Source organism: Emydura macquarii, unplaced genomic scaffold, assembly GCF_026122565.2.
Source record: "Emydura macquarii macquarii isolate MOO-44397 ecotype Brisbane River unplaced genomic scaffold, CSIRO-AGI_Emac_v2 contig_2422, whole genome shotgun sequence".
Lineage (NCBI taxonomy): Eukaryota > Metazoa > Chordata > Testudines > Chelidae > Emydura > Emydura macquarii.
In genome coordinates, this window is record NW_027132559.1 from 36,253,848 (window position 1) to 36,280,187 (window position 26,340).

At 40.6% G+C, this 26,340-nt stretch overlaps 1 protein-coding gene across 1 annotated transcript in view; it reads right to left on the reverse strand.

Annotated features, from left to right (window-relative positions):
• The window catches only part of FAM171A1 (family with sequence similarity 171 member A1), a 117,606-nt gene that overhangs the window by 43,382 nt on the left and 47,884 nt on the right, over positions 1–26,340 (reverse strand). Inside the window, exons 2-3 of the mRNA XM_067562283.1 lie at positions 10,842–11,069; positions 4,501–4,593 (exon numbers count right to left, since the gene is read on the reverse strand). Coding sequence (XP_067418384.1) covers positions 4,501–4,593; positions 10,842–11,069 — 321 coding nt within the window. The remainder of the gene's footprint in view (positions 1–4,500; positions 4,594–10,841; positions 11,070–26,340) is intronic.

Genomic DNA, 26,340 nt, shown 5'->3' on the forward strand with positions numbered 1-26,340 from the left:
AAAGCTGTAATGCTGTATAAAATAAGTGTTCTTAATCACTGGAATATTTTTGAAATAATTGTACTACTCTCTTAAAACTAATACTATCCTTAAATGGTTAATACAGCAATTAAACACTACATTTCTGAAACAGGAAAGAATCTCTCTCAGGCGGTTTCCAGGCATAAATGGAAAACAGCAACATTACAGACTAAAAACATTAACTTCACTGAACTCAAGGAAAAAACTTATCTCCCCAGTGCTGTGCAATATAATAGTTGCTGTACCTCAGGGACAGATCTGTTCAAACATTCAACAATCTCTGCCTGCACTGCTTTGTGCGTGCATACGTTCCATATGGATAAGCTTCCACAACAACAAAACAACAACAAAGAAAGCAGAATTAGGATTATCTCTGTAACAGTTCAATGTAAAATTGTAGGATTTTAGGCTGATGTCTATGGATGTAATTAAGATTAATTATTCAAGTTGCCAAGTACCAGTATTATATTTCTGAAGATTCATGTAATTAAGAATTAAAAAACAAAGTTATTCTTGTTGAGCCTATTAGCACAATAATTTATTGAGAGCAATACATTGTCTTTTAAGGAAACTTGATATTCCACAGTCTGTGAGAGCTGAGTATTGCCAACTTGTTACTGAAAATATTTTTACAAAGGGACAAAACATTTAAAGTGAACCTCAGTTTCCTCAAATACTATAGATAATACAGCTGATACAAACTTTGTTTTGTAGCTAAGCCAGAGGACTAAGAAATCTGAGTTCTTGATCACAGACTGGCTATGTGACCATGGGTAAATCACCTAAACAATTTGTGCCTCATTTCCCCCCATCTGTAAAATGGGAATAGTAACATTTACCTATCTATACCTCTCAGATGCAAGGAGGCTTAATTCATTAATGTTTGTAAATAAGACACTTTGAAATTCTTTAATGGCGAGAGTTGGTACAAGTCATTAGTGCAAGATATGTGTATTGCTAAGGCCTTCTCTACACTGGAGAAATTTATCAAGGTGAAAAACTTGTGCCTCTAACTGAACTGCACTTTGGTTCTAGGCACAAGAAGCACTTCAGCCAATGGTCCAGAGGACCAGCAATGGATGCAAGTTACTCCCAATCTTTGAAGAGGCTCTGTAGATCAAGTGCCAGCGTTGACGTAACACATTGGCACCAAGAGTGGGCCATCAACTTTCATAGCTATCATCTTGGTCAGCTGGCAGAGCTTGCAACTCCTTCAGCTGGCAAAATTCCTTATTTCATTGAGAGTCACCTCGCTGCACCCCTCACAGTTCATCATGTCCCCACATGCTATTCTCCCTTCCTCAGAAATGCCTCTTCCCCCAGTCACGCCCACACCCATTAACATCTATCCCCAACCCAGACTCTGTAACTTCTTCTCCACTGAAGATGTGTTGGCTGCATGCTCTTCACCGACAAACCTCAGCAGGGAGGCTGCCAGCTCGCAGAGCACCACTGGTAGCTTTACTTCTCACAGCCGCTCAGGAACCATCTTCCCCCTTACCCACCAAAACCAACAGGGGACATGGTGGTGACAAGAGGCTGGGGAGAGCTGGTAGCTGAGGAGTCCTAGTTCTGCTCCTCTTCCTGCAGACTGAGCTAGTGAAGAGTCTCAGTCTGATAAACCAGCTTAGCAGAGGCCAGGGAGCAGTTTGGTGGTGGGGGCTGGGTTTCAATCATAGCTAGGGAGGAGTACTGTTGTGGGAGGCAGATGGGGCTAAAAATCAGAGAAAGAGATGTGAAAGCCAGATGCTAATTCGGGGCATTGTTCAACCAAACAACAACAGTCATCTTTGGGAGCAGATATTTCCAATGGATTTCATTGCTGAAAGCGTCTGGTTTTGACATTTAAAAAAAAAAATTGAAGTACAAAATTACCTTCTGGGCCCCATTGCCCTAATCTCTCTAAAGATGACCTCTGGACTCTACTAATTCACCCCCTACAAGCACCCAGCACCAACAAACTAACTGTGGCTCGCCTGTGGTAACTGCCAGTTTGTCAGTGCACAGGTGACAATCTCACTGGCAAATCAAGGCTGTCTGCTGGCGGAGGCAGCTGTCGCAGATTACAACCATCACTTCCAAAATGGCTTAAGGTGGCCCTTAGTGTGAATGCCAGGCCAAACTGTAATCCAACGGAGGGTAGGCAGGGTGGAGTCACTCTGCTGTTTGCATGTCTGTCTGTATGAAATGACCTTTTGAAGCATGGCTGGCACAGTGCAATAGTGTAGGGAAGCTACTGTAAAGAATGCCTGAAATTACTGTTATGGATTAGTGGAAGGAGAAGATATCTACAGCTCCCATAAACTGAGTACTCAACCCTGCTTGTTGATAAACTGATATTTTAGCACATTTTTTAGATGGCATCTCTCTACATAACCTTGAAGAATCTGTGCTTGGCAAACTCCATCCGTGTAATTATTTCCAGAGTACAACAGTGGATTGTACCTTCAGCATGAGAATGAGGTTGGATACAAACTTGAAAACAAACTTCTCAAAGGCATAATTAGTTTTTTGTCCTATTAATTATTCAAAGGCAACTAGTAACTTTTGTGCGGGGTAGGCTCTTTTCTCTCTTTGCTCAATGCTCTAAGTATCAGAGCTCCAAATCTGTATAGAATCCCAGTGGTTTGAATAAGCTCAATTCAGATCCCATATTTACATTGGGAGAAAAGCTGATTAATTCCTCTGAAGTAAAATGAGTACACCAGTTTTACTTCAGTGTAGGTGAGAGAAGAATCAAGCCATAAGAGTTTTGGGTAGGGATTAAGGACAACCCCCCCAGCTCTTGATCGAATGCCTATGTTGTTCCTCATTTATGGTTCAAAGTAACAGAAATACAGGAGTCCACTCTTGCTTTTTATAGAAAAATAAGGATATGAGCGTATTCCCAAGATAAAGAGAGCATAGCTCCTGTAAGCAGTTTTTACTTTGCAAGAATGGGAGTCCAGGTATCAAACAACTTCCATAGTTAATAGCATTTTGGATACTTCTTCCTCCTGTCTCTCTTCCTCTTGTTCACACATTCTGATTCCAGGATAGTGGAGAGGGCTGACTAATCTAACCCTGGGCAGCCAGATGGATGTGACAGGTACTGTTTCCATTTCTGTTTCTCACCAAGCCATCTTAATTCGAAGAGGCAAAGCAAACAAAGCTGTAAAGAAGCCTTTAGCCTCAATTTTCCATGAAAAGGTTTTTGTTGTACGACTTGTGATTTGTTAGCAAACTTGCAGAAGAATGAGAATCTCTAATACCAGCACACTATTAGAATAACACTGTAACCAGTGTTTCATGGTTTGTCTGATGGAGGCCCTTGGGGCTCAACATCTTCTCCATCTATCTCTTTTATGAATTAAATTCATAACATCGACTCTCAAACTGCAGAATAAATGTATCATAGCTGGGTTATTATATATCTGATGGAACCCTGTTAAAGAGGGCTATATAATCTGTTTAGTGATTCTTCCACTTAGGTCATATCTAGTGTTCTTACTTATGAAAAGCCTATTGTGTTTGTCTGGTTTCTACCCATAAAAAATGATGTTAGGAATTCCTGATTGTATTAATATTCCCTCAGAGCATGCTCATTTTACAGGATTACAGAGCAGTAAAGGAAAGTAACACCTATTGTCTTTCATTAACTTTCTGATATAATTCAAAAAGAGGATATTTAAAAATTAGATGAAAAACTGCTGCATGGTTTCTTACCAGCATACACAGGTAAGATAATCAACAGGCATACAGAGGCCCTGGCTTTAATTTAGAAGTTATCAAAGCATCTGTAAGAGCTTTATTAACAGACTAACCTCAGTAAATCAATTCATTCTAATGAAATTAGACCTGGGACTAATTTACACTACTTGAGTGACAGATACAAAGCTAGGTGAATTAATTTTGCGATTCAGCTGTACATTCAGAAGTCGCAACACTGTGTCCATCAGACTATTATTGCCTCTACTTTGGTTTGCATTTTTTGGTCATGTAATGGAGTCTCTACACTCCATACTTTATTTTTTAAATCCAACCATAGTAATCACAGTAGTAAGCAGGAAACATTTAGACTGAAGAGTACACAGAAGTTTTATAACTAAAGATGGTTCCATGATGTTAGATGACAGAACAACAACAAGCCAATAAAGGTTTTGGAACTTCCATCTCTAGCTCTATTTAATATACCAAAAGGTAAGAAATTCCGAGATTTCAAATAGTAGTAATGCCTGGAGATGGACCATAGCCTCTATATACATTGCAGTTCAAATTGGTTTGCCATCAGGTTACTGACATGTAGACAGGGTGAACTTTGCAATAAAATAATTTAACAAAGTCATGATATAGATTGGGGCCAGCTTTATGCTGCCCAGGGAAACTCTTAAACACACTGGCTGAAATCCTAGCCAACTGACTTCAGTGGGGCCGGGATTTCATCCACTGTGTTTTAAATATAGTTTACATTGCAATTCCAAATTCCACAAATCAACATACCTTGAAATCCTGAGACTATCTGGACTACGTCATCATAGACCATTAAAGTAGCAGATCGTTCAGGAAGAAGCCCAAGGCTCAGAGAAGAAAACACTGTAGAAGAAAAGTGGTTTGAGTGGGATATATTTTAATTCTTAAAAACATCTTTATTAACGAGATAGAATCTTGGATTTAGGTATCATCTTTGTTAACAATTCTCTTGAATACAAGCATATTTTCTTCTGTTACCCTTAGAAGGACAGTCAATCCAAAACACTATAGAAAGACTGAAAAACAAATATTTTGTATACACAAAATAGCTGAGGTGTGTCTTACATACCAACTAATTTATGCTGACAGAGTAATATGTTATTGATCCAAACAGCGTATTTCACTTTCTGCCTCTTGTAAAGTTGAACATACTTGAGAGTAGGTAAGAGTATAAACAGAAAATTTAGAGTCAGGACTTTTGGCTTCTATTCTCAGCTCAACCAGTGACTTAATCCTAGGCAAATCACTGAATCCATCTGTGCCTAAATCTATTTTTCTGTAAAATGATTTTACTTATCTCAGAGAGGTGTAGTGAGGCTCAACTATTATGTATTTTGAGGTGCTCAGATGAAATGCACTATAAAAGTGCAAAGTATTGCGGTGAGTCTGTATCAACATTAGTAAGCACAAAAGTTTAACCTTTTATTTATTTGCAAAGTACTCCCGATTCTTTACAGAACTAATTCTGCCTACCCAACATCAGTCCAGAACAGAAGGTCCTCTATGCACCAGAACCAGTGTGATTCTACTATGCAGTATAGAAAATGGGAAGGATGCAGAAAGTCTGCTCCCATGGATCTGCCCCCTCTGTGCAACAACGGCTTCATCTGCCTTAGCACACCAGGGTTTCTTGGGGGAATTGTGTTGGTGGACACCATGCACCTGCATGCCAAATCTTCTCTGCATATAGAGCCAGGGATATGTAGAGCAACAGTCATTGAGCATACTTCAGCCCTGAGACTGTAGCAACAGCAAGGAACAGCTCTGCATCCACTCCAGAGTCTTAGGGGACAGGAGGAGGGAAAGGAGGAATTCCTCATGGATAGTACGTTCTTTGATCCAGGCATTGTGTCTTAATCTGCATTTGGAAAGTGCCTAGAATATATTGGATGCTACCACAATCTGAGGAAGAGATTTTTCAAAAGCCCCTAAGTGATTTAGGAGCATTGCGCCCACTGACTTTTAGGACCTTTGGAAAATCTTCCCCCTGAATTAATATTTTCTTTTACCCGGCACCAGTAAAGACTTTGTAGTAACCAACCAAAAGTTCATACACTAGATTTCTGTTTAAAACTCAAAATACTTTTTAAAGATTAAATATTTTTAAATTAGGAGAAATATACTGACCGTGTCTGCTTAAAACAAACTTAACTCCTCATTCGCTCATGTGAGCATTGATGAAATCACAGAATAAAATCGAATGACTCAAATTGCAGCTATTCCATAATAAGAACTTGCTTTTTAATATTCAGCATGTGGATTTACACATCAGGCACAATAGAAGAATAGCTATCACTATAGAGCAGGTAATATAAAAGCCACACAATTACAAAAACGGTTTGCGCTTACTCCAGTGATTTAATTTGTAGGAGTGAAAGTCAATGTAATTCAAGCACCCTAGAGAGCTGAATACAAGAATACGTGCCAATGTCTGTTCCATCACAGTGCATAGATAACCTTTGAACTTCCCTTGGGCTTTTTGCATAATAATTTCTCAGCATGACAAATGAAGTGCCCTGAACCTTTCCAAGATGTAAATTCTAATCATATTTCTTTTACATTAACAGCCCAGGAAAAAATCAAGTAGTTTAGGGACATTAGGGGAATCAAAGTGAAGACGCATATCAATGGCAACACCTACCCTTTACCTTGGGTAATCTGAGTCTCTCCTACCGTGTTCTTAGGAGAGTTTTATTAGAACACGATAGAATTTTTGAAGTGTAAAGAGCTGGCTCATCATACAGACAGATCTATTTTTATGTATACTGTATTTGATTACACAGCACCTTTCATACTCAAGGTAATTCCCAAAGTCATTAAGAAACAATGATTGATATGCAGTTAGCACAGTCACTGGATAGGCAAGTGTGTTTTCTATTATTCACTTATTAATAGTTCAAACAATGTCTAAATTTATGAACTGCTTTAATTAGAGAGGGAATGTTGACGTGTTCATAACAATTTTTTTAAAGAGTTCCCCCCCCCAACTCCCCATCTTTTCTCTCCTGCAGCTTGCAGTTAAGTAATTTTAGCAGAAGTACTAACTAAGTGGTGAAATCCTATTATGGCTGACAGGATGGATCACTTGATGATTACCTGTTCTATTCATTCCCTCTGAAGCACCTGCCATTGGCCACTGTCGGAAGACAGGATACTGGGCTAGATGGACCATTAGTCTTAACCATATGGCCATTCTTATGCTCTTGTGGTCATTATTTTGATTGACATTTAGACCAAGTTACTGTGTGTCCAGATTATGAAAATAACATCACCACCCCTGACACTTGCACCTAAGATATTATGGCAGCATGACTAGATCAGTGGCTGCATAGCTTGTCAGTGTTGTTTTACTAGTGACTCTTTTCCCCCCAATATAAGATTAACACATTTGATGCTGCCTGGAATGATATACCGGTCTGTGGGGCAAAGCACACAGCAGATCCTATCCCATATACCAGATATTACTATTAATTAAGTTTTAGGAATTTAATTTAGAAATCACTAAAACTGTGGTCCTACACTAAGCTCCATGTGGATGCTGGGCTCTGCATGTGTAGAATTCGATGCAAGATTAGGGCCTAAATATGCTGCTTGTTCATTTCTGGTATTTCATTCAGCTTGAACTGACCAATTTCATTTCTGTTTTTGGTCCACTTCACACTCTAGTTCTCATGAACTAGGAGAGTGCTGCAATGTTTATGTTGTAAACACCAACATGAATGTTTAAATTTAAAGAACACTTTTTAATTTAAACAAAATCAAACATTTAATATTCAGTTTTGTCATTTAAAAAAATCCTACACAAAAGGTTTGGGCCTAAACTACTGAATAATGGTGTTCTCTCTAAAAGGAATAAAGTACAGAAAGTTTTCAACTTGGCCATTCTGAATCTGCATTACATGTATCTAGCTGCAATGTTTTGTGTGGCCATTTAATCAGGAGAGGGAATACATTCAAGGTAAAGAAGACAAAGGGATGGATCCTGCTCCCCCTGAAGTCAATGGCAAATTGCTTATTGACTTCAATGGGAGAAGGACCAGGGCCAAATAAATCTTTTTCCAAAATGTGCTCTTATTTCAGTTACCTAGAAAAAAAGTCTTGATAAAACTTGTATATACCCAGCTATTGCTTGTCAGATTTAAATGGCTTACCAAAACAACTGCATCACATTTGATTGCCCTCCCTCAAGGTCAACATCAGAAGAAAACATGCCATGTAAGGGCACACTTTATTCCAAAGAAACAGAAGTGGGAAGAGAAAAATGAAAAACATGTAAGTGCCTATTGCCAATGCATGCACTAATGATAGGTCAGTTGTGTCTTGAGGAAATATAAGAAGAACGCTAAAGAAGCTGAGACTTCAGTGATTGGTAGAACTAAAGGAGTTTACGCAAAAAGTTAACCACCAAAGCAGTTTCTAGTTTGGGAAGAGGCTCATCTTACTTGAACCAGCTGAGCGGAGGTATGTAAGCAATATATTGTAGTACAGTAATTAAAATACACAACTGGGAGTTGGGAGAACTGGATCTGGAGTCCCAGATCTGCAATAGACATACTTTGTGGCCTTGAGCAAGTCACTTAACCTCTTTGGGTATGTCTACACTGCATCTAGGAGCAAGCCTCCCAGGTCAAGTAAACAAAATTGTGGTAGCGGGACTTGCGCTAAAAATAGTCATGTAGACATTATAATTCAAGCTGGAGCTAGGGCTCTCAAGCTGGGGGGAGGAACAAACTGTGGGGTTGGCAGAGTAAAGCTGTGTGTGTTAACGGGGTATATTGGAGCACTGCTGAAAGAGGGCAGAGTTAAGGTTGCATGAGCATTCCCGGGTTTTCAGAAGTCTGAGTTTTCCTGAGTTTAGCATTCTGCAAGGGGACAACATATCCCCAAGCATCTTTAACTCTGCATTAATGTAGTATTTTGCCATTGAATTTTCTAGTCTTTTGAATAAGAAAAATAAAGATATATTGTTGGTAGGAATTAAGACGTCATTTAGGTAGTTGTACATAATCATGTCCCACAATTTATATACTGAGCCAAATCAGCCCACAGTCAACAATCCCTAAGCCATGGTGTACTTTTTGATCTTCAACAAACTTCTGCAACATTGTGATCCAGGAATTGCCCAGAGTCGATATGTTGACAATCCTGACAGCACACACATTTCTTTTCCCTCAACGGTCAAGATACTGGCGCTGTCAATTTCAAACTCTACACTTCTGCCGGTGCACCCCACCCCCACCGCATTCCCCAGCTCTGCAATGCAATCCCAACCTCACGGCATCCCTTAGCTCTGCCTGTGCACCGCACCCCCACTGCATCCCGCAGCTCTGCCATTGCAACCCCAACTCCATCGCATCCCGCAACTCTTCCACTGCATTCCTAACCTCCCTGCAACCCACAACTCTGCCAGTGCGCCCCAACCCCACCACATCCCACAACTCTGCCAGTGCGCCCCAACCCCACCACATCCCACAACTCTGCCAGTGCGCCCCAACCCCACCACATCCCACAACTCTGCCAGTGCGCCCCAACCCCACTACTTCCTGCAGCTCTGCCAGTGTGCCCCAATCCCCATGTGAATTAAAAAATTAGACATGTGACTGCTTCCTGGCAAGGGGAGGGGTGTTGGGGGGCAGAGGAGTGAGGGGATAGGAGGAGAGGGGGTTGCCTGCCCTGGCAGAGCTGTGGAGTGCAGATGTAGGAAGACTGGGATGCATTGACAGAGCTGGGATGTGACATGGCTCCCTCATCTGAGCCCCCAATCTCTCTCACCTCCCATGCTATCCATCCCCATTTATGCTTCTCCCTATAACCCCTCCTTCCCCTTGCTGCAGCCCCAAACCCCTCTCCCCCAACTCTTCTTCCCCCTAATGCTCCTCCCCTTCCAGGAATCATTCACGTCTAATTTTTCCGCCACACTCCCCCCAGAATCAAACTGCCACCCCTAAGGCCATGTCTACATTAGCCATACCGAAGCAGCTATGCCGCTGTAAGATTACTTGTATCTTAAAGTATCTACTTTATGATGACAGAAGAGAGCTTTCTCATCAACATAATAAAACCATCTCACTGAGCAGTGGTGCACACTGCTACTTATGCAGGCAAAATTTATATCACTCGGGTGTGTTTTTTTCACACCCCTGCGCAACATAAGTTTTGCCGACATAAGTGATAGTGTAGACATGGCATGACTCACGAATTGTAGCAACCTTCAGTCACTCAGTGCAAAACTCCTTTTGTCTTAGATGGGGGCTTGTGATTAATGTATCTGGAGTTATTTTAATAGAAGGGTGAATACAAAGCCATCAAGGGCGTTTTCTATCATCAAACTCAAGGAGATGTGTGTTTCACCAGTGATTACTCCTCAGTTTAACAGTACAAAGCAGTAGAAGGAAACTGGGCTTGGGTGGCATGTAACTTGGGAAACTTTCAATTAATTGACCCCAAATATGGTCACTAACGATACCTGCCCCTCAATGAGGCACACCAAATTTCAAAGCAATCTGATTAGCCATTCGGATATTAGAGCACCTACAAGAGATGCGCTTTAAAGCATAAAAAATGGCAGGAATGGAAACCTGTTAGCCATTTTTCTGTATTTGGCAACTGCACAGTGTAAAAAAACCCAAAAAACATTTTCTTAAATATTTTTCTCTATTTGGATCCCCCAAAGATTTAGTGGGTGCCACACTGTGACGTGCATCTCATCAATAGTTTGATCTCCAGCTCTACCCAACCGTTCCACCCCAACCTAGAAACATTTTTTTTTTAAATGGCTGTTTCAGGGCTTCTCTCTCTGGAACCCCTGGCTCAAATGACTCCACATTTGAGTCACTAACGCCACCATTCACCCTCCTGAAGCACACCATATTTCAAAAATAAATCTGACTAAGCGTGTCGATTTTAGAGGACTTAGAAAGATCAACTTTTAAAAAGAGGGCTTGATGAGTGGTGCTGGTGTGCCTCTCTAATAGTTTTCTACCCACAATCACCCAGGGTTACAACGGTGAGCATTAAGTAAGTCAGACACAATTCTGTAACTTCCTTTAGATGCAAAGTCTTACCTCAGAACAAAAATAAAGATCTCTTACCAGGCAATCTGGTGGGTTTCCATGGTGCAGAATTTGGCACATAAGCATGTTTAGTAGCAGTAACAATCAGCTGATTGCCCAGTTTATACTGAAACTTGATGAAGGCAGTGCCATCTGCTCCTGAGGTTCCAGAGGCAATGGAAATCTGGTCGGTAAAAATCTCAATGAAGGCTTCAGTTACTGGCTGATGCGTGCTGGCATCGCTTACATGGACCTTCAGCGTCACTTCTGTAATGACAGACAAACACAATGATTATCCTTTGGAAAACTTCTATTATACATAGTAGTTAGAACCAGCTAGGATGCTAACAGTAAGAGATACAGGGCTCAATGCTAATCTCTGACACATAGGTATACATTACTATCTATCTTTCCTACCTACAATTCTCTATTTTAGGTCATTACCCTCTAGAGAGTGAGCTTGTTAACGCCCCAGAGCTGCAATCCAGTAGTACCTCATGTACAGGCACAATGTTTCATATACATCGTTTATAGGTAGGGGTTTGGCCACATACTGCAGGAGATTTGCCCATGCTCCCTGATCTTTACGCTGCTGTTAGCACAAACTATCAAGGTGATTATACTGCACCCATTACAATGGTATCTGGGCAGAAGACAACCAGTCAGTACAAGCACAAAAAGTAACAGCCAAGGCAGAACAGCATTATGCATACTAGAACTTCAGAAAGAAACTGCCACAATGGTGCATTATACTTGGGAATGGAGTGGGGGCTTAATTTGTCCTTATTCCAGAAACTAACTACTCTTGCAAGTGCCTTTAAAATATGTGTTACGCCCTATCGCTTTTGATGGATAAGAAGCCAGATATACCTTGTGGCTTGTGCTACCAAATTCCCGTATTTCCAGGATAGTTTCCTCTCCCTACAATAGTCCCCGACTGACCCCACCCCAATAGGCACCACTGTAGCAGCAGCTCCCATCGTCAACAGCCATGCCCTACATTTAGAACAGTGCTAGCAGTGGTTCTACCCTTTTGCTAAACCATTATTCAGGTTTCCCCTTTGCAATCTGTTATCCCCTCACTCCCAATCCCCAGTATCAGCCTGACCTGTCCCCTCCCACTCTCCCATTTCAGGCAATTCTGCTGCTCTTGCACTCCCTCCCCCATCTCCACATACCCAATTCCCTAAAGCACTGAGATAATCTGATGCAACCCTCCGCTTCCTGTTCATGGGAATTCAGCCAGACTCCTCACTGACAAGCATGTTGCTCTTGCTCCAAATGCAACCAATTTCTTCATGTGCTGCAAAAGGAACAGAGCATGACCTCGTTTTCACTTTAAATTATATTTATAAATAAACATTAATTCTTGTATATAAAACAATAAGAGGGATTGAGTTCTCGTGTACATTAATATTTTGTACTATTAACCATTTCAAATTGATTTTAAGCTATTTAGGTACATACAGGCACTGAAGCAGCAAGACATAACAGCAAGTAACAGAGCCAAGAGGCCAATAAGTCTTTGCTGTGAAATGCAGTGGTTAATGATACTGAGTATGCTAGTGAAGGTGAAAAATATATTTTCACAGTATAAAACTTACTGAAGGATTTCATCGTCTAAGGAAACCCTTCAGGTAACAGCAACTCTCCTCATAGGCCCTGCATCAGCAAGAAAATATTGGGTCCCTCCAGACATTTAGACCCAAGGGGCTTGTCTACTTGGCCCTGCAGTTTGGATTATGGGGATGTGAATTGCAGCACACACTAGAGTGCTGCACTGCACTGTAACTCCCCTAAGTGGATCCTGCAGGAGCAAATTAAAAGGTACCTAAGTAATCACAATTTAAGGTAAATGCACCTGCGCTCCTCCTCTGTGGTCTCTCGATGGCACCCACTCTAGGCTCCCAGTTCCTCAGTCATCACCTCTCTTTGGGGGACACCCGCATCTCTCTCCCTCCCAATTGGAGGTTTCCAGGCTGCACAGTTCCCTGCCTACACTGTGTTATTCCCAGCAAGCCAGACCACCTAAGAGGCCAGCAGATGCACTTTGCTTCCTCTCCAGAGGCTATGAACAGCAAAAGTGCTGCAGTCACAAGTTATCACACAGCTCTTTCTGAGTAAGCACATTTATTCTCAAGGTGAAAGCATCACTAACAAAACATATTAAAAATGATAAAAGAACCTACATCCATGCAAAAAAGGTTACCAGAGGTCACCCCAACTCCAACCTCAGGCCGTGGTAGGAGTCAGTCCTTCAAAACTCACAACGGGGTTTTCCCCGTGGTTACAAGTTCAAAATTGTCTCAGATTCAGAATTAGAACAATCATGAATACTTTAGTCTTTCCTTTATAAAGCTTGGGTCTTTGATAGAGGCCTCATACAACAGGTGATCAGCAGACAATGGTCCGCTCCTCAAGGCATAGCTTCAAAAGGCTGGGTTTTTGCACAATCAGAAGTGGGGAATTTACATGAACCACTCCCTAGATATTACCCAGAAAAACCACTTAGCACTTTGGCCAAGAGTCCATTCTTGTCTGGCACATTGTTCCTTTGAATCCTGAGGTCTCACATCTGTCATATCTCCCCTCTTGAGAAGTGCCATATGATTGCTGCCCACAATAATACAAGACATAAACTATTCATTTAGTACAACAGACCCCAAAGTCACTTGAACTTAATTCAATAAGGTCTCCCAAGGATACTACAGGAAATTACCATATCTGTCACAACTAATTTGCATTAACGTAACATATTAATGCATACTAGATACCTTTTAGTTTGTGCCAGCAGCGTCCATGTGGGACAGTCAGAATTCAACACACTAGTACTTGCTGCAATTCACACCCCTGTAGTCTGAACTGCGGGACATGTAGACATAGCCAAGGTCTGCACTTACAAGTGCAAGAATGATACGTGTCAGACAGCCCTCAACAAAAAATCCATTCTAATTCATCATCACCACAAAAATCTTGTTTTGTAACGTGGCACCCAAGGGTGCCAGTTTAAAGTAGATCAGCATGAAGTATATTCTGGTCATTAAAGATTATGGGTTTGTTCCCAATTTTACATTTATTAGTTAAAAATCCCAACATATATTGGGGGAAAAAAAAAAAAAGAAGTACGTACACATGTACTGCAGTACACCCGGACACTGATGTCTAACCGGACACAAAATACTTCATAAGGAGTCCCAACTTACAACAGACAGGCTACTTTTCTACATGTATTTAGAAGTAGAAAGGCAAGGAGCAAAATGCACTTTCATTTTTGAAATCAGCAAAAGATAAATGTTCTTAGATCTGAAGTAAGACAGGCCAGTTGTTAGCATTTCCTTCCCTTCTGACTTGCCCAAAAACAACGGAGAAGAAAAAGTGCAGCAAAGGATAACGAGGGATGCATAAAAAAGGAGAGCAAGGAAGCAGGGCTGGCTGAACATTAGGGTAACAAGAAACATCAGTAACATAAGAAGCATGGTTCTAAACAACTAGAACTAATAATGTTCCAAAAGAGCTTTAGAACGGAATAGGGGAGGAGACCAGACGCATAAACTGACAAAAAAAGTCAGGCATATTGAAATTTTTCTCAAAATTTAAAATTTTTTAGAACGGAGGTGGCTACTAGAATTGAACAAGTGATTAAGACAGTGATAAAAAATATCCACATGTAAATCTTTTCCTCTTTCTTAGAAGAGAGTGCGGGACCCTCTCCTCCCCTCCAGAACACCTCATTCAGATTTTCTTCACCCATTTCTTCCCCCATACAAAGCTAAATATCAAGGTAACTCTCCAGTAAGGAGGGCTATATTTGACCATCCACAGTTCAGGAATACTGCTGCCAGTCTGGTACAATAAAGGCCACTGAACAGCAATGCATGCTGAATTTCTGGGAACTTAAGAAAATACACTGAGACGTAAATGTTGTTCCAAATTAATGTCACTAGATCACCCACCCTGATTTTATCTATCCTCCCGCTTTTATTATTAGATTTTTTTTTTTTTAACTGGAGGAAATAAAATTCCTTGTAGATTGAACAAACACATTCAGTTCCTTTTCCCTTGTTTATCTTAACTGACACATTGTGAACTGTCAAAGACCTACTTAAACTAGGGTTTTCGCTCCCACACAGCTCCTTTTTGCGTCTTATCTAATCCAGCAGTGAAGTCACGAATGCTGAACCTGCAGCATCACAATAATTTCCACAGCAATAGACTGATTACAAACATCAACCAGGAGAGAGACTGCTGCAGAAAACCCTCTCTCAAAACACAAAATGATGTTATGATTGAGGCCCTGTGGCAAAATCATCTCCATGGAAATAGAAAAGTCACAGGAAATCTAACTGGTGCACAGAGATCATAGACAGAACTGAAATACTGGAGTAAGTTTTATTTAAGGAAGAGAGGGGAAGTGAGGGATTTAAGGAGGGTGGGGAGAGAGAAGGATAAAGAAAGTAAGTAATTCTAGATCAGACAGTCTGACCTCAAATTAACAGTGAGGTTTTAGAGTGAATTTTTAGATACACCAAAAAGAAGTGTTTAATTAGTAAAAGCTGCTTTAGAAGAATCAGTATGAACTCAGGAATACAGTACTTAAAACGTTTGGCAAAGTTGTCAGCTGGGAATATCAAGAAGAAAGACAGAGAGGATGTAGCGGATGCATTATTCTTGATTTCACCAGAATACCACAGCAGAGAGCCACGTTAGAATTAAACACACATGGGACTCAAAGGAAGACTCCAATGTGGTTGGAAAATTGGATGAAGCGCAGAGTCCAGGGCCAGGGGGCCAGGAAAAAGGCGGGGGGAGGGGGGATGTACTCAGAGAATATACATTACTGAAGAAGAGTCAGGAGCAGTCTTCTGAAGAACTATATTAGTGTCATGCAAATTTTTGTAAATAAAATATGTTCATTCATTAAAACTAGCAGACAACAAAGTGTCTATTGATTCTATAGGTAAAGTCTTGGAGGAAGGGAGGGAAAAATTAAGGTTCACAGTATCATTGCAATTACAGTCCAAAGCAAGTATGAGACCCTGCTATAATACTCCTCCCTTTTTCTCTGGGTGGGCAGAAAGGATGGGTGGGCTTGTCTATGTGAGAAAGTCGTACTGGTTTTACCTACGGTGTGATTCTAAACCAATTTAAGATAAACTGGTGCAACTTCTGTGTGTAACAGTGCCTGTTTTTCAACCAAGTTAGTTCACTCAGGTTAGCTTACCATGATTGAAAAGTCCTAATGCTCATTAAGATGCCAGCTAATATGTTTCAAACCATATTAGCTGGCCACATGGTAGCATAATAAGGGATAGTTTGCTGGCCAGGGTGTAGTCTAGCGGGGAGCTAATATGATTAAAAAATATACTATTTTTGCCTATCAAGGCAGTGTCAGTGATAATAAACTATTATAGCAGTACCAAAATGCTGAACTATCTGCAACTCCTACTGCTGATTTTCTTGTGCTGAATTGGCAACTTCATAAGCAATAGTTTCTGCTGGTCTCTGAGGAAATTTTGCAGCTGTACAAGGAAAATACCTTAAACAGCAACCTAAAGCACCATGAAGACTTTTGAACACTGGGCCAGAGGAAGTAATATATGTAGTTATATAATAAAAATGGAGATGAAAGATGGAATGCAATTGTCATGCTGTCTGGAGTGGCTCAAAAGTGTGAGTGCCAACCTCAGGGCAGACTGTCCAGGAACAGAGCACAAACCCCAAACTGATTATATGTACTATAATTAGATTTCACCAACCAAACAACAAGTGTGCACCCATAAAGCACTGTTAAGCCTTACCATGGATTCACAGACAGTCCCCTTGGGCACTCCAGTCTTGCCACCCAGGCCAGCTAGTCTTTGTGACAGATGGTCCCTTACACCAAAAATCACAACAATATTCAGGTTACTCCCAGTCCCAAAGAACCAGTCACTAACCCCAGGTCAACTGTACCATAAATCTCTCACCAAAGGTAACACTTGTAGCCAATCCTGTAATAAACTAGATTTATTAACGAGGAAAAAGAAATGAGAGTTATTTACGTAACCCTTCTGCCAGTCTCAGTTGGCAGCAACAAGGGCTGGGTTCAATATCTAGGGATTCCTTTCAACACCGGATTGGGCCCCCACCCAGTAACCTAGGACAATGACACACCATCCCTCGGGTGCTTCTAGAGGCAATTCTCCCCATCTTGCAAGCACAGAGACTGAGTCTAGAAAATAAACTTAATAAAAGGGGAAAAGTAACCCAACATTAACTGGGGAAAATGCCACAAGCAGGATTCATATTCATAAAACCAGAAGCAAAACACCCATCCCAGAGGTACATTGGACAGTTTCCATTTGCCTCAGTTTCTTAAGTCCAGCAACCAGAAGTTCTTTTTAACGTGCCCCTCCCCTCACAGCACCCCACTCAGAGGTGTTGTCCTTAGTCAGGGCAGACCCAGAGTTCAGAGGTGCAGCTGCAGAGTTCATCTCGTAACCCTAGGAAAGAAGGCCTGCTATCCGGCTGCTCCACCAGCTGCCTGCCAGCCATCACCTTCTGCTGCCACCTGCTTCTCTGCTGTGACCTCTGCTGGTCAGTTCCTTGAGGTTCCTCCCAGCTCTCACTGATTTTTAGCTCTAAGAGGGGGAACTTCATTGCTGAAGCAGGCTAGGCAGAAAACGCCTTCCCACAACAAGTGATTTCAGCTCTAGTGATCACTTAACAAAACAAGAGACTCCTAATGTAGCCTTAATTAGCTCTGTCTTTGACAAGATAGAGGGAGAGGCAGGTTGAACCATGCCTAGGACTCTTAGGCAGAGCCACACCTCCCCGCAGGTACACCACTCTCCACACCCTCTCCCTTTCACAGGGTTCTGGCATTTGAGCCCCTTGCTTAGCAAGTTCAGTTGAGTTGAGGGTGATCCCCTCAACCAGGGCAGACAGAGCACAGTTCTGCTGCCCTTTACTCATACAATAGGATAACAACATTTCAATACCCCTGCATTCAAGTGAAGTGAATTTATAAAACAATTTGTAACCCAACACCAGCCAAAGGTGATCACTTTGTTAACACAACTCTGTCTGCTGGGCACCTAGGCAAAGTGAGTGTGTTCATGTAAATACAGTCTGGTCCTGAAACCCAGCTAGCTTGGCAGGGGAGAGTTCATTCAGACCCTGCTTACATTTAGAAGGTTAAAGCAGGTAATGTAACACACACAAATGGAGTTACAGCCATAAATTCCAAAAGATAATAGAAAATTCTATAATAAGCAAACTCCGCGTGTCCTTTAGGACTAATCCTGGTAAAACAGCTGTGAGGGAAGAGGTCTTTTCCTCATGCTTAGTGATTCTTGGCCTTTAAAGTACAAGCAGCAAAAAATAACCTAGTTTCTCCTTGTCAGGGATTTTTGTCCCCTTCTGCCCAGGGCCCAAGTTGATGGGATGAGTTCATGCCAAGGTCTTCTTTTTAGGGAGGGGGAGAGGAGTGCAATTAACAAAGTCTTTGTTCTTTTGATGTCTCATAATGGTTCATTTGCTTTCAAAGGCCTTCCCACTGGGCAGAACCTAACATCTTCTGTAGGAAGACAGCATTTGCATTAGAGAAGGCTTCTTTCCTGTTCAATGGGTTACCCAGTTACAGAGGGTAACATTTGCTATTGCTTTATAACATACGGTACAGGTAAGTGAAACTAATACATGCAGCATCCTACAAGCTATTCATAAGGTCTAAACACCAAACACTTTCTTACAACTCTCGTATCTATCCTCACAATAAAAACGTACAGGTCACCCAGACTGGTTTCCAGCTATAGTATTTGTCAGTGTTCAGTGGGGCCCTGACATGAGATGGCACCTGGTCTGCCACCCTCACAGCAATGACAAAAGAAAATCAATCAATCAATCCACCAACACGAGTCAAAAAGGGGCATGTTCAAGTGCTGAAATTGAGTTTTTACCCTCTTTTCCTTAGCATATTCAAAGAAAACATTGCTATCTTTTTTAGACTTTTTTTTTTTTTTACATCTTCACATTTCAGGAATATCCATCCTCAAGCCTTGTCTCCCAGGATTTTGCTGGAGATCTCTCTTGAGGATTAGAGAATTGGAGTGAGAGCATTCACAGCCATTAATTGAAGGGGCTTTGGCAAAGATATTTTCACTCAATTGTTTGTCAGTAAAATAGGGGTTAATTTAAAAAGTTTTAAAACTTTAACAGTCCCTTACTGTCTCCTGCACTCAGGTGTCACTTCTTCTATATGTGTGGTGACATAGTCCTACTGGTTCTCCAGTCATCCTTAAGATCTTCCAGGAAAAAATAAATGAGATCCAATTTGCCAATCCACCCTCTTTTAAAAAACAACCACATTCCTTTCAGGCCTTCTTTACACATCATAAAACAACAGAATAAGAGAGCTTTTGTTTTAGACTTTGCAGACCCCCATTTAAATGGATTTGAAAACTGATGGGTGGCAAGTCTGGCAGTTGTTAATGTTTCTGCTTATAAATAATAATTGGTGTTAGAGAGACCTGTGGAAAATCTTATGATTTAGGACTCAAGAATTCAGATAACATACAGATAACAACCAGAATACAGATAACAACCAGAAAATTAGTAGCGCAGAAGATATGGAATTAATCCATAAAACAGGATCAAAGCTACTACAGTTGTGCACTCAAGCAAACACCACGAGCCAGCGTCTCATTCCTTACAGTTACACTCCTTTGTGCTCCCGCGCAATCATATCCTATTTATTTTTACAACAACAAGGACAAACCAAAAACTACTAGTTTGAATGAAAGCAGGCACATAACTATAACTCTCAATTTCCCGTACTAAATTCATTCTCGGTTATTTAAAGAAAACCAGTATCCCTATGGTTATCATTTGGGAAAGCCAAATCAAAACACTGACATTCAAATCTAAAATCCTATCTGCCTTTTTAATTTTTTTTTTTAATTAAAGAGTTTTTACTAACTCTAAACTTCATTTAAAGAACCCGCTCTGGGCTATGTTTCGTGAACTATGATTTTCCCTTATCAGATACAAGCTTCCTCAAGAACTGAGAGCAGTCAGGGTAGTCTCCAAACTAGCCACCTGCAAATTGTTGTGTTTTATTGATATGAGCAAATAATGGCATATAGAATTTATAGAATATAGAAGAGCCTGATCCTGAGAAGTGCTAAGAACGCCTACTGAAAATAAAATAATAATAAAAAAAAAAATCGATGGAATGAAGTTGTAACTTTGAGCCAGTAAAGCATCATCTCTCTGTATTTGATTAAGGCCCCAATCCTACAAGCTGATCTACATGGACTCACTCCTACATCTGTGCAAAGTCCCACTGATGTCAACTGGGCAGAGATACAAATCCATGTATCTTTCCTCTTTTTTTAACTTTTGGCCCATTTGAACAATAGGATTTTCATCTATCTGGGGGAAATATTTTATAGAAAAAGAAATATTCCAAGCCCAAAAGAAAGAAGGAAATGCAGCTATACACAAGATCATTGCTAAAACATGGGCCAGACCCTGATCTAGTTCTAAACTGGCATTGACTTCAGTGGAGATGTGCCAATTTACAGTAGCAGAGGACCTCGCTCGAAAGGTCTTCTTCTGATTTCTGAATCTGTACGATCTCTCACGCTGTTGCCAAATTCTTTATAATTCTCAACTGCTAACTTTACAAGGTGAAGAGCACATCAAACAGCAAAAGCAAACCTCAGAGTGACTTGCCAAAACACTCCTATAAGGCAATGAGTGAACAGAACTTCCAAAAAATAAGAACGTCAAGTGCCAAAACAAACAATTTATTAACAAAATTGCCAAACAAGCCAAAACAAAAGAACCAACTAAACAATTCCTGGTTAAAACTAGGTAATTGATACATTAAACTTATCTCATAAGATATTAACCAGGCAACTACAAGCACCTGTTTGCTGAGCACTCACTCACCCATTCAGCTTGCCAGCCAGGCTTTTATAGCCAGTGAAAAGTTCTCCTGAGACCTTGCACTTAAAACTCTCTCCTTTTATAGTGCTAAATGCAGTGAGCTTTGTTTGGGGTAACAAGGTTTCCAACCCCTTCTCCTCCTCTTCCCCCCCTTCTCTCCCCATATCTCTGGACAAGATGCGGCTAGTTGTGTAATTAATAGACCCAGGTCTTTTAGAGAAGACACTTAATCTGAAGAAATTTATGTCAAAAAAACCCAAATCAATCAAATCAAACCAAACCAAACCAAACCAGCAAGGATTCACATACTGTGTTTGAACCCTGGTTCACCCTACTGGATCAAGGTATTCCCTCCCTCCCAAATAAATTGGACTCCCCTGGGTTAAAGGAAAGGAGTGAAAGAAGTCCCTTGCAGACAAAAAGGTAATAAAATGAATAGCTGGCCAGCCTTAGAAAAGAAAGAGAGGCAGAGCTGGGAAGATTTTCCATCAAAGCTCCCAGGCTAGCAGGCAAATATACTTGGTTATCTTGTACTTCTGCAGCCTGGCTTCATGAGCATGCACCCAGCAGCACACTAGAGTTTGTCTGCAAAGCCCGAACATATTGGGTAAGGGAGGATCTGTTAGCAGCATCTCCAGTCCCAGGAACTCAAAGACAAAATAAATATTAGTGCCTAACTTCATGACTGCCTGCAATGTATGCTCTACACTGAGCCCCTTCGCTAGTCTGACAGAGTTGGTGTTTAGGGTACAGTACAAGGCCTGTCTCTAAGGCGTTTGTCTAAAGGTAAATGCAATTTTGTCTTACGATGGTGGAAGTCCCCCCTGCCCCCAAATATTCTGTTGTATTAAATTGCATACATGCTCCCTGAAATAACCGGGCACTTTTCATAAACCAAAAGTAAAAATACATTAATTTAGCCCAACATGTCTATCTATTAACAATATGCAAATGTGTATTCTAATCAGAGATACAAAAAGGAGATTGAGTAGAAGGTAAACTAGAGTACTCCTATGCCAATTCCAGTGACAGCCTGGCTACTGCAGAACCATGTACTTGAGTGAGTGAGGGATAAAATAAAATATTCATCACTTGACTGTTCCATGTATAAAAGGGGATTTGCAAATCCCAAGACGCTATAACCTAGAATGCTACCACAAATTAATTTGTAAAAACGGTAGGAATTTGCTTTAATTTAAAAATGAGAGAGCTGTATGCATAATTCCTAGATGAGACTCTGATGCCCTAATGTTAAGTGATAAAACAAGTTTTTATAATTAACCTGAAACTTGCATGCCTATGAATAGCAATAGTTGCATTAACAGCCCTGGCTTTGATCTTTTTAGGAACTGTGTGTGACACTCAGTAATTTCATTTCCAATCCTTGTATTTTAGACCCTGCACTGTTAAGAAGATACTGTCAGAGAGTGTAGAGAGAAGTAGCGTTTGATGGCTGTAGCTTGCCACACATGTAATGTGTTCTATACAAGACATGAAAAAGTAATCCTGGTTTTAAAAAAACTTGCTCTTTGCTAATGGAGTCTTTTGAAACATGGATGAGAGATCAATACAAGAGTAAAATTAATGCACTGATATTTTTCAGCTGCTGAGCATTAATTCTTCACTGCTTCATGTTAAAATGATCACTTATGAGATACTTCTAGAATGACATCACCTATGAAATATTTCAACATCACCTATGAGATATTTCTAGAAAGACAACACACCGACGAACTGCAAAGCCCACAAGGATTTTAGGCCAAAATGGCATGTAATACACCAGTAGCCTAATTTGAAAACCTTCATCTTCAAGAATTCACTGCTGTACATATTAATTTTTCTTGGAATGGAGTCTCAAAGCTGCAATTAAGCTAAATAATCAACAGACACGACTATTAGAATACACAAGAGATATTTATAAACTACTCAATTTTACTGAACCTGGATACACATGCTAGGGCAGGGAAAGCAGGTATGCATCAATTTTGTTTATTCCAGAGTATTTTTGAATCCTTACTTCAAATTTCTGACATCAGTAAAGCCCAGTTTTGAAAGCAAAAGTGGGATTTGATCTCTGAAGCAAGCATGATTCTATAATCCTTACGCTGAGTAGTCCCGTTGACGCCAACAGAATTGTATATATGAGTCAAGGCTGCAGTACAGACTAGGTTCAGTGCAGACTCAGGTTCTGGGTATCTGAACTCTATCTAGGCACTTACATGCTCCCATCACTGAAGCACCTGAGCAGTGAATTTACCCTCACACTAGCCCTCTCTGAGGCATTACTCTCATTTGGCAGATGGAAAACTGAAGCACAGAAAGATTAATTGGAATAGTCAAAGTCACCTAGGAAGTCTGGGACAGAGTTGGTAACAGAACTCACATTTCCCAAGCCCCACTCCAGTTCTTGGTCTTATGGTTAAGACTCATCAGCACATAACTACATCTCCGTATATACTTTGGCTTACAGTCAGCACCAATTTTTCTCTCCCTTCTTTGACAAGCCATATTTTGAGGTCTATAGTTGAAATAAATAGGAATGGGATATTTATTTTTAGTTGGTTCCAGTTGGGTGGAGGTTTGCTATACTTGCATGACCCGCATTTGCTTAAGTCTTCTATCTATCATGGCAGTGATTGTGCTTCTCTGTGGTCCGATTATACTTATTATAAAAATAATAGATGCTACAGTGTTCATGACAGTGGCTGAGACAGAGCTTGACTTGGAGCCATGTAAGCATATGCAAAGGCATATACAATACTTGCAAACTGGGCTGAATACATAAGCGTCCTAAGCCACCTTAAGCTTTTCTTGTTGCCATATCACACTGCAAACTCATATCTAATTTGCTATCCACCATTACTCCAGAGTCATTTACCTTTACTTCTTTCTGAGGTCTCCCTACTATTCAATATCTGTGTTTTGATTGTTTTTCCTCACGTATTCACTTGAATTTGTCTATACTGAATCTGATCTTATTTCCTGCAAACACTTCCAACATCTCCAGGCCTCAGTGTTATTTCTGCCATCATCAGTGTTTGTTATCCTATTTAAAATCATTTGCAAATTTAATTAACCTACAGTTTATCCCATCTTCCAGATAATTAATGAAAATGTTAAACAAGACGGGACCAATGCAGATTTCTATAGCATCCTACTATAAAGCTTCTCCAGTCTGAAAGATAGCCCACTTGTTATTATCCTTTGTATGCTCCTTCAGCCAGTTTCTACTGCTTGCAGCAGCATTCTTATCCAAGTCAATTTGAATTAATTTTTCAATTAATGTTTTCAAGAAGGCTGTTGTACCATGTAAATTTCTAATGTGATGACTGCCTAAATATTCAGTGCATGACAACTGATTCAGCAAACAAAACTTGTTCTATTTAAATTACTATAATAATTTATAGTGATCTTAACTTTTGATCTTACGCTTGACAGATTTGAAAGCTGCCCACATACCTAAATTAAATTTTAAAATAGAATAAAATTAAAATCTGATCTTTTTTTCAAAATTGATTTCTATCTATCCTGATATGAAGTAATATTATATAGCAGCCACTTAGCAATATACTTTCAGCAGGATTCGATGTATTTGAATTTATTGGCTCATGTGTTCCATGCGCTCCATAAACCTTAATGGAAATCATGTGGTTATAGCTGCGTTTTGCTATGCATCTTCCTTGCTAGCTACTTTTCTGTTTCCAAACATGTTTAACAGGCGGGTACTGTCAAGCCGCCAGTCCAGTTTACATTGCTGCTTTTGCCACAGCTTGAAAGTGGAGTATACCTAATTAGCCAATGGTAGCATTACAATTCTCCCCATCTATGGTACTTGTCATTTCCCCATTACCACAGCACCTATGTGTCAGCATGAATGCCAGGGATCATTGTTTGCTCTCTTTACACACTGATCTCAACATAACTTGACTATTCTATTTACCAACTTGTTATACAAACCATGTGGTGATGAAAAGAGAGATTATTGCTTACCCTGTGAAGATCTGCAGTAAATTTATATCATGACCATATGAACCATTCCCCTTAAGAAGGTTTTGACCTTGATTCTGAATGAGTACTGAATTCTGAATAGTGTCCCATCTCAGCCCTCTGTTATTATACCAGCACTGCAAAAACACATCTATTTAGAGCAAGGATATGTCATCAAGGATTACAAGCATTTGTAACTTGACAGACAAATATATTAGTCATTAATAAACTGAAACATACACATCTATAATACACTACCATCTTTTGATTGTTTTTCTGATGCAGGCAAGACACCCACATTTTGTAATACATTAGTCTATATTGTAGGCTAGCACCTTTAAGGATTGGATTAAACAAACAGCTGTTTTGTTTGGAAAATCCTTTATTATGCATATATAATTTTGTTTTAAAAAGGGGAAGGAGGGAATGGGAGAGTTTCTGAATAATTAAATCATGCAGACACTGAACTCAAAAATGGGAGCTGTATTCACAGGATAGGTTTGGAGGATTCCAAAACAGCTGAAATGGCGTGCATACAGGGATGTCAATAACTGGCATCAGACAAAGTGAAACACACATTTACGTGGTGTTTCCAGGTATCAGAAAGCAGTGCTCCATGTACACTTGACTAAAGGGGAGGGCAGTTTACTATGCAAAAAGGATACAGGCTATACCTAGGCACAAGAAGAATACAAGAGAAGACATATTTAGAAGTTTGCCAGAGTTTATCATCCCATGCATTAAGGGGCTCACTGCTGGCGCCACCCAGTGGTCAGCAGGGCATAGCAGGTCCTCATCTTTCCTGGTGCTTCTGTTGACTGCAACTCTAATCCGGCAGTGATCTGTCCCTTCCATGACTCAACCCTTCAACCAGGTCATGTTTTATGTCCACCCCTTTTTGTGGTATATAAAGAATCCAGCAATGGAGTAGCTCTCCAGCTTAGGTGAGGGTCTCAAGGTCTTTCCCTGGGTTGAGGTCTTAGGGTCTTGACCCTTCAATTGTAAGGGCCTTCTTTGCCATAGACTCTCTATGTCAAGGGTCAGCTTCAGCCTTTGGTGCCCCCTAGGGGTTGGTAGAGGAACCCAGTCTCACCTTCTCCACCAGGTTCCAATCCGGGGCCCACTGTAAGCAGCTAAGTCCTGCACCACCAAAGTGCTATGCAGCCTCTCTGCATCATTTCCTACCAGTTCTCTTTCCCAATGGATAAAGAAAAGACATTAAATAACTGGAAATCAAAGATAAAGCCTTAGACCTTCTGAGAATCCCAGGTCTCTTCCTTTGCGTTTATCCACATTGCTATAGCCAGGCCCCAGGTGCTCTGGGAAGCTTCTTCCCAGGAACTCAGTGTAGGTCAGTTCGCCTCCATTGTCTGCTACCCTACTCTCCTTTTCAGCACCTCTTCCAAGCCATGTGTGCTTTGTATATGTGGCAGGGTGGGGCTTCCTGGGCCCAGAATAGCTGCTTAGCCCCTTGGGATGCTTTATATAAGAAAGGTGACCATTTATATCACTGTTGTTACCACTGTTATACAATTTCCTGGTTAAATCCATGTATCATTTCTGTATCTGAAGTAATGAATATTGACTATGTATTTTTACTTGAAACCTGTGTTGTATT